Source organism: Ipomoea nil, unplaced genomic scaffold (genome assembly GCF_001879475.1).
Source record: "Ipomoea nil cultivar Tokyo-kokei standard unplaced genomic scaffold, Asagao_1.1 scaffold0688, whole genome shotgun sequence".
Taxonomy (NCBI): Eukaryota; Viridiplantae; Streptophyta; class Magnoliopsida; order Solanales; family Convolvulaceae; genus Ipomoea; species Ipomoea nil.
This window is the reverse complement of record NW_017617116.1, coordinates 7,499,507-7,509,367: the sequence shown is the minus strand read 5'-3', so window position 1 is coordinate 7,509,367 and position 9,861 is coordinate 7,499,507. Positions and strand designations below refer to the sequence as shown.

General features: G+C 38.7%; 1 protein-coding gene across 1 annotated transcript; it reads left to right on the top strand.

The window, feature by feature from the left end:
- The first annotated feature begins 632 nt into the window (after positions 1-632).
- On the top strand, positions 633-3,953 carry LOC109175855 (histone-lysine N-methyltransferase family member SUVH9-like). Its single transcript, XM_019325221.1, has 2 exons — positions 633-2,904; positions 3,642-3,953. Exon 1 carries the CDS (start codon positions 862-864, stop codon positions 2,842-2,844), a length of 1,983 nt encoding a protein of 660 aa, XP_019180766.1. The 5' UTR covers positions 633-861; the 3' UTR covers positions 2,845-2,904; positions 3,642-3,953.
- The last annotated feature ends 5,908 nt before the right edge of the window (positions 3,954-9,861 follow it).

Sequence of the window (9,861 nt, the reverse complement as noted above, 5' to 3'; positions counted from 1 at the left end):
CACAATTACAGAATTAAATATTCATTCGCTGAATTATTTTCAATAATTTTGTTATAAAAACATTAGCTGAGAAAACGGTACCGCTAACGATACTATTATTTTCACACGCGCAAATTGCGTCATTTTGGACCAGAATTCACCTTGCAAGGACAGCAGGTGGACCCGGGTCCATGACATAACTATTGCCGTTAAAGGTACATTAATTAAGGTGAATTTATTTAATCAATTCTTGAACAATCAATAAATATATAAAATATCTTTATATAAAATAACGGTTAAAATTACATTGATTTATGTGTTTTTTTTTTAATAAATTAATTGATTCTGTTACGAGTTAGTATATATGACTATATTTGAAAAAAATTGTACTAATATTAGGAAATTAATTTTTTTTGCTATATTTGAAAAAAAAATGTACTAATATTAGGAAATTAATTTTTTTTGCTATATTTGAAAAAAAAAGTACTAATAATAGGAAATTAATTTTTTTTGCTATATTTGAAAAAAATTTGTACTAATAATAGTAAATTACTTTTTTTTTTCCTTCTCAATTTAGCAACAAGCCTCATGATGTCAACAAATTTCTAATAATAGATTTTTTAGAGAAATATTTTCTGACAAAATAATTTCAATTTTTGTGTCTTTGAAGTTTGTACTGTCCAACTTTCGTTCTCTTCTCTCTCCGTTAAGCTCTGATACTCTTTTTGATTCCTTTTGAACTTCCATGAACGCTCTCTCGTTAAGCCCTAATCGGTGCCGGCTGCCGCTGTTCTGTCGCCGTTCATGAACTACCGCTTGGGTGAGGGAGTGGGGAGTTGTTATTCGTAAGGAAAAGTAGAAAGAAGGGGAGAGAAGGGGGAAATGGATTCCGTTGTTTCATTTCAAGACCTTAATCTGCAACTTGGCACCTCCGGCTCCGCCGCCGCCACGATTGTGCCGAAAATCGAACCGAAATTGGAACCGTTCGACGAATTTGCGCTTACCGGAGTAAATGCGAGTCCTTTGTTTTCAAACCCTAGCCCCACCGGAAATTCCGAGTCGGGTTCGGGTTTCGGCCTCCCGGCCCCTACTCAGCCGCCCGGTGCTAAGAGGAGCTCGGAGGAGGCCAATGTGTATTCCGAGTTCAACCGGATATCGGAGATGTTTCGCGCCACGTTCGCGGAGAAAATGCAGGGGTTTGGTGACGTGGAGGCCGGGGAGGGCCCGGGTTCCCGAGCTATTGTCCCGGTGAACGACGAAGCTCAGCTCTCGAACTCGGTGATTTCCAAGAGCATCCGGCAGCGCTCGTCGGAGCTGGTAAGAGTCACTGATCTTAAGCTCGAGGACCAAAGGTACTTCCGGGATATCGTGAGGAAAGCCCGGATGGTTTACGATTCTATCCGAGTTCTTTTGGTACTGGAGGACGAGAAAAACCCAGAATTCGGCCATTTTAGGAACAGAGCGGACTTGAAAGCCGCCCAGTTGATGCGGATGAGGGGGCTCTGGCTGAACCGTGATAAGCGCATTGTGGGGGCCATCCCCGGGCTTTTCATCGGAGACGTGTTCTTTTACCGGATGGAATTATGTGTGGTTGGATTGCACGGCCAGGCCCAAGCTGGAATAGACTATTTGCCGGCAAACCATAGCTCAAATGGGGAGCCAATTGCAACAAGTGTGATAGTTTCGGGTGGCTACGAGGACGATGAGGATACAGGGGATGTGATAATCTATACTGGACATGGCGGGCAGAACAAATTCTCCAGGCAATGTGTGAACCAGAAGCTCGAGAGTGGGAATTTGGCCATGGAAAGGAGCATGACTTATGGAATAGAGGTGAGGGTGATTCGTGGCTTTAAATATGAAGGTAGTGCTAGTGGTAAAATATATGTTTATGATGGTCTGTATAGAATTGTCGATTACTGGTGTGATGTGGGGAAGTCCGGGTTTGGGGTGTTTAAGTATAAGCTAGTTAGGATTGAGAACCAACCCGAAATGGGGAGTTCTGTTCTGAGGTTGGCTCAGAATCTCAGGACTCAACCCCTAGTGGCGAGGCCATCGGGGTATATCAGCCTTGATATGTCAAGGAACAAGGAGAGTGTGCCGGTTTTTTTGTATAATGACATAGATACTGATCAAGAACCTGCTTATTATGATTATCTGGTGAAGACGATCTTTCCATCGCATGTCCAGCAGCATGCTGGGAATGGTACTGGGTGTCTGTGTGTTGATGGGTGTGGAGCCAATTGCTTTTGTGCAATGAGGAATGGTGGTGAGTTTGCATATGATCATAACGGGATCTTGCTGAGGGGGAAGCCGTTGGTTTTTGAGTGTGGCCCGCACTGTCGTTGTCCTCCAACTTGCAGAAATCGAGTTAGTCAGAGAGGTGTGAGGTACAAATTCGAAGTGTTCCGGTCTAGAGAGACTGGTTGGGGAGTTAGGTCGTTGGACCTGATCCAAGCTGGCTCCTTTATTTGCGAGTATTCAGGGGTTGTCCTCACAATGGAGCAAGCCCAGATTTTCAAGATGAATGGCGATAGTTTAGTCTATCCGAGTCGTTTTGCCCAGAGATGGGCAGAGTGGGGAGATGTGTCACAAATATATCCAAACTATGTACACCCAACTTATCCTTCCGTTCCTCCTTTGGGTTTCGCAATGGATGTGTCTAAAATGAGGAACGTAGCCTGTTACATGAGCCATAGTTCCAGTCCAAACATTTTTGTGCAGCTTGTGCTCTATGATCACAACAATGTCTGCTTCCCCCGACTTATGCTTTTTGCGATGGAGAATATCCCTCCATTAAGGGAGCTTAGTATTGACTATGGAGTTGCTGATGAGTGGACTGGGAAGCTCGCTATCTGTAACTGAACAGTTCTTGTGAATTATTTAATGATGCTCATCAGCTTTGTCGGTCAATGATATCCTGAGGTAATCCCAACTTCCCCTTTTCAATAACTCCATTGCTTGTTTTTGCACGACTTTATCACATTATTACATTCGTTGACATAGTTGATTCATTAATCATAATGTTTTCCTTCTAATACATACATGACGAATCTGCCCCATCCCACCTTGATATATTTCTATGCTTGTTTATGTCTGATATATTTCTATTATACTATCTGTACTTACATGGACTTGAAGAACCATAGTGCTTTAGAAAGGATTATTGTACCTGTGCCTATCTTATGTCCCAATTAGGTTATCCTTATATGTTGTGTGGTCAAGAGTTGAGCGTTCTAATTTCATAGTCACTAGCCAATTATCCTGACAACTCAACGAAGAAATGAACATTAGAAATTTTGTTCACTAAACTGAACTAAACTAAGCCCATCTAGGATTGATTAGTTGTTTGCAGAAGATTTCTTGTTCATTAAGCCATATAGGTAGATTCTTGATTGCATTAAAAAAAAAAGGTAGATTCTTGATTTGGATAACTAAATTACTTGAAATTAATACATCTTGCAAAGGGAATATGATTCCCCTGTGCCTTTTTCTGATTCAAATGGAATTAACTTTTATCCAAAAGGATGGTTGGGGGCAACCCTAGCCAAGTTGGTCAGGCTGTTGACTTAATAACCACAAGGTTACAAGTTCGACTCTCAACAGGAGCAGCTTATTGTATACGTCTAACACAATTCTGTCGTTCTTTGGACAAACAACAGGAGCACAGTTTTATGGTTGGCGAAATTGGGATGGTGGTATGCGGTTGCTGATCGAAGATGTCTGGTGAAAAGCCTGTTTCTTGAATTTTGGTTTTGGTTCGTTTTACTCATACACCTCGATCAGTTTGTAGGGAAAGAACTTATTATCATCAAGATGTATTAGTTCTGTAGTGAATGTAATTTCTAAGACAGTGCAAGTTAAAGTAGGCTTGTTGACAGAAAAGTTTTGTGGTGTACTACTGTAGGGTGTAGCAGAGTCACCTTCTAAAGAAATTTTACTTATAAATGAATGGGGCTATTGACTTTTCTCTTCTTTGTGCATCCTATTTGGAGGGATTAGTAGTCTTAGTAACATAATGGAAGGTGTGCATTTTGAAAATGTTATCATTTACGAGGTGTCTTCAGCATACTCTAATTGTAGGGGTACTTTTAAGTCCCAATTCTGTATAAAAGGCGGTTTGAACTCTCGATCTCACTTAAAGGATGTGAGTGTACAGTCACTTACATCAACTAAGCTGATTTCTTTAAGTGTAGAGTTTGAACTAAGCTGATTTCTTTAAGTGTAGAGTTTGTTATATTATATGATAAAAATGTTATTTGTTTAAGATATTTTTATACTAACCTTTTTTTTTTTTTGAAGCGGATATATTAGATGTTAGCAACATTTTATATTTGTTAGTGATGTATATGAATTATTTAATTTTTTTTTTATTTATTTTTTTTTTCTTTTTTTTTTTATATGAATTATTTAATTAGATAAAAGCATATTATTGAATAAGATATATGCTGGGTCTTGGGCTTGGGTGCCTTGATTATGCACACATTAATAACAATGATTCGCAATATATCAATTTTTATACCATGGACTGTGGTTTACGGTGCACGGTGGATCTTAGTGCATGTGTTTGTGTCTTATGTTGTGAGTTTTTGTGTTGGGTTATGAAATTTTGTATCTTAATAGTATGAATTTTATATTTGAAACAAATTAATAATTGTGTCTTATGTTATGAATTTTCGTGTCTTGTGTTGTGAAATTTTGTGTTTATGAACACAAATTATGAACCCAAATCGTATTTAAAAAGATAAGTAAATATGTAACATGTGTATGTATCTTGTGTTGTGATTTTTTTGTGTTATAAAATTTTGTACTTCACAAGTATGAATTTTGTACCTCGTCTTTTTGATTTAGGATTTTCCTATTCGAAAAAGCATTATGAGAAAAGTTTGTATTGTGATTTTAATTAGTAAAAGATTATAAAGAAATAAATTAATCTAAGTTATTTATAGTTAATTGCTCAATCAATCCATTGAAATTGTCACAAATGATGGAGTCAACTTCATCTACGAACGTCAGGAGATTGAAGAATGACAGACAACCTAACCTATACGACTCTTACTTCTAGGAGTTCTAGTTGCCGAGCAAAGTATGAACCACCTTGTAAGTTGTAATTATTCAACAAAATGTTATTTTTTTTATAAGGAAATTCTAAGACAACAACTAATAAAGAGGAAATTTGTATTTATAATAGTACAGTTAACATTTTTATTGTTTTATATTAAACTTTGGCATTAAATGAAGGGTCCGTTTGGAAAGCAGGAAAATGACTTCTGGAAAATGTTTTCTGGAAAATGAGTCATTTTCCGGAAAACATTTTCCTTTCCAGTGTTTGGTTGCATTCTGGAAAACTGTTTTTGTGTGTTTGGTTCATTTTCTGGAAAATGAGTAGAATTGTATAATTAAACATTTTAATTATTTTATTTAGAATATTACAACATGTATAATATATAATAATAATTTTAAATATAATAAAAAAATAACTAATAGTATATCAAAAATATTATGGTGGTGGTGGTGGTGTAGTGGTAGTGGTGTTATTTGTTATATAATAATAATAATAATAATAATAATAATAATAATAATAATAATAATAATAATAATAATAACTGGTGGTGGTATGACGGTGGTGGCGGTGGTATGGTGGTGGTGGTGGTGGCGGCGACGGTGGTTGCGGTGGTATGGTGGTGGTGGTTGTGGTGGCGGCGGTGTGATGGTGGTGGTGGTTGCGGTGGTATGGTGGTGGTGGCGGCGGTAGTGGTATGGTGGTGGTGGCGGCGACGGTGGTTGCAATGGTATGGTGGTGGTGGCGGCGACGGTGGTGTGATGGTGGTGGTGTGGTGGTAGCGGTGGTATGGTGGTGGTGGCGGCGGTGGTATGGTGGTGGTGGTGGCGGCGACGGTGGTTGTTGTGGTATGGTGGCGGCGGCGGTGGTGGTAGTGGTGGTGGTGGTGGCGGCGACGGTGGTTGCGGTGGTATGGTGGTGGTGGTGGCGGCGGTGGTGGGGGTGTGATGGTGGTGGTGGTGGCGGCGGTGGTGGTATGGTGGTGGTGATGGTGGCGACGGTGGTTACGGTGGTTGGTGGAGGTGGTGGTGGTGTGATGGTGGTGGCGGCGGCGGCGGTGGTGTGATGGTGGTGGCGGCGGCGGCGGTGGTATGGTGGTGGCGGTGGCGGCGACGGTGGTTGTAGTGGTATGGTGGTGGTGGCGGCGGTGGTGTGATGGTGGTGGTGTGGTGGTGGCGGTGGTTGCGGTGGTATGGTGGTGGCGGCGGCGACGGTGGTTGCGGTGGTATGGTGGCGGCGACGGTGGTTGCGGTGGTATGGTGGTGGTGGTGGCGGCGGCGATGGTGGTGTGATGGTGGTGGTGGTATGGTGTTAGTGAGGTGGTGGTGGTATGGTGTTGATGATGTTGGTGGTGGTGTGATGTTGGTGTAAAAGTTGGAAAATGACTTCCCACCAAAAAAAGGGGAAGTCATTTTCCTCCAAAACAAGCCTATTTTCCAAAGTCAACGGAAAATGATTTCCGTTGACTTGATTTTCCAGGCACATCCAAACAGTGAAAACTTGGAAAATGATTTCCAGAACTCATTTTCCAGGTTTCCAAACACACCCGAAAATTATTTTTACTTCGGCAGTAAATGAAAATTATCATGACATATTTGGTCCCCTAGTTTATGCCACTTTTCACTTTACCCCTTCAATTGTTGATGAGCATGCATTATAGAATATAACATATAAAGTATAATTCAACTATTAATTTAAACTTTTAGTTGAAACGGAACATATTTTTCAACTCAATAAAAAGAGACCATGCAATGGTCTATATGTTGTTTGTAACCTATCAAAAGTAATCAGTTCGTACACGTAAAGAGAGTGTATTAAACGTACATAATATAATATAACATATAAATTAAAGTGTAGCCCAGTTATCCTCTTAAGATTTTTTTTTTTAGTTAAGACAGATCACATCCTTCAATTTCAATTATTAATTTGTTGAGAACTTGTTGAAATTCAAGAATGGGAGAAAAGTATTGTTTAATTAAATAATGTAATTCATGACAATTTTTTGTTCTTATATCTATTAATTTCTAATAAATTAATTTAAGAAAAATGCTTCATACTCCTACCATTATCACCCTCTATTAGTCTATTCTCGATCATTTTGAATTAAAAAAAATTATTTAAGTGTAATTATAATATTAACTCTGTTACAATATAGTATTTGTTCATTAATATTACCTTAATTGGGAGTGAAGTCCTAACCCATCATCCATGACTTCTCAAGAGAGTCATTTCATGCCACTGCTAATTCATCAATAGTAGATGATTGAACAACAAACTTCATCTTTAAATGTTAGATTAGATTGTCAAATCGTAAGGAATATAATATGACATACCAATTAAGTCTCCTTTAAGGTTGTAGTTAAGTGGTCAACCCATGGGTGGTTATGAATATTAGGTGACGGGTGTATTAAATTAAACTTATAATATATAACCAGTTATTATCATTAAACTTATAATAATACAACCAGTAATTATCATCCAAGTCTTTAAATAATCCTAGGTCGGCGGAGATAGATCCAGTCAATATAAACGCAACCTGCACAACTAATGTAGAGAAATTTCTATGCATATTTAAAATTTTTTACTTTTATGAAACGGATGAATGTTTGATCATATTTTTTGGGTTCTTTCTAAAGCTAAGAGATATGGAAGATTTGAGAAACGCTGCAACTTACTACTTCGAAACAGCCTCTGAGGAGTATAAGCAGCGGGCACGCATGGCTATGGCCGCCGGAGAATCCCTCGAGGATTTCTACGTACGGGAGATGAAGAGATGCATACGTAGTTGCAATGTTTGTGCGAAGCTTGTGGTTGGTTTCTACTTTTGTTGCACCAAATGTGAGTTATTCAAGGGGTATAACTACAACCTCTGCGTCGAGTGTTTTTATGGGGGAACATTCCAACACAATCATGACACCTTCGCCGACAACCACAGTGTAATGATGATGCTAAACAAGCAACGTTCCGAACCCACTTGTGTAATTGAAAAGGTATGTATTTTGATATTAAACAGTGAATTAAAGATTAATATTATACTTACCTTCGGTGTAGTGTTATATTTTATCATGGGTTTAATGGTTTATGGCATGCATGAAAGTGTTAGGATTGGAATTGAAATTAATTTACTGTTTTCTATTATATGTATGTAGAACAACGGAAAAGGCAAGCAAAATTCCAACTCCATAGGCGATGTTAGTAGTCATTCAAAGTCAATACCGAGTCACTCAAATTTAAAAGACTCAGGTAATATAATCATTCCAACTCGACACACCATGACTCAAGTTTAAAAGATTCAAGTCATTCTAACTTGTTACTCGGCATTCCAGGTTTAACGCACTCAAGTAGTTCGAAGTTGATCATTTCAAATCCAAATTTAAGAGAGTCAAGTCATTTCATGCCGATCGACAATGTTTCGGTACAATTACATACACTAACTTCAATTCTAACCATCCCCCCTCCCCCCTAGAAAGTTGAATAAAATTTTGTGATCTTAGGCGAGGAAGCTGAAGATTAAGATAGATGAAAATGGTATAAAGAAGTTGGCACAAATCGCAGATGCTCACTACAATGCCTCCCCTGAAAACATTAGGCACTCTGCAGATATGTTTTTCTGGAATATGGTGAAGCAGGAAGGAAAAACCAGGGTAACCATGGAAGATTTCTTGAAATCCATGGAAGAAATGAGGTATCCAGAATATGCTTACCCGGAGCTGTTCGAAATGGTAGTGAAGGATAGAAAGGAGGGAATGGAACTCATGGAATCCAGGACTGTATACTACATCGTTGTGAGTGGAAGGCCATTCTGCAGCTGGTGTAATTACTTCATCCCAGACATATATTTCTGCTGCTCTAAATGCTCCGCCCGTTCTTACGCTCTGTGTCTCCATTGTTACTCCAACAAAGCGTATCTTATGCATAGGCACTACAAGGACGATGATGCCTTCTTCTTGGATTACACTGTACTGCATAACACCATCAAAGCTACTACATCAGAACCGAGGGAAAGCGAACCATCCTCTACGGCAATCGAGAAAAGGGTAAGCTAGACACGACGACCATGAATCCCACGCATAGCAGGTTAATTAGGTTATGTTGTTTGCTTATTTTTTACTTTGTTTAGTGACAAGGAAAACTGATAATTACTATCCAATGGTATACACCAAATAAAAGATAAACAAGTCAATGATATCTTTAACTTACTAACTCTGTCAAAACCGGCTTAGCCTGCCGTTTGCCAAGCTAATTAGTTATCCCCCCCAGCAAAAAGAACGGGACGGACTTTGAATTTTAAGGCCCCCCAAATCTTTTTAACCTGCTCTAAATAATGCAGTCGTTATATTATAGACCGTGGTGCATGTGCACCGCGGTCAAAAACGGCGCCGTTTCTTTAAGTGAAGAAACGGCCCGCCGTTAGAGTTAACGGAGTCCGTTTGTTTGATGTATTAAACACCAACTGACACTATAATATATCTAAACCGACACTGCAGTTATATCAAAATGATACTGTAGTTATAGTGAAATGAAACTGTAGTGTATATAAAATGAAACTAAATAACATTTCACATATTTGAGTGTATATTGTACAATGAAGCTGTAATTATATCAAAATAATCATGTAGTTGTGTTTTAATGAAACTATAGTGTATATAAAATAAAATTAAATAACATTTTCACATATTTGAGTCTATAAATATCAAATGAAACTATAGTTATATCGAAATGAAACTGTAGTTGTGTTGAACTGAAACTGCAGTGTATACAAAATGACACTGAATAACAGAGTTACTTTTTGCAAAAGGGTGCGAAACGGCGGAAACTAA

Coding starts and splice junctions, on each gene's coding strand:
- LOC109175855 (XM_019325221.1), top strand. CDS start 862: ATGGATTCCGTTGTTTCATTTCAAGACCTTAATCTGCAACTTGGCACC.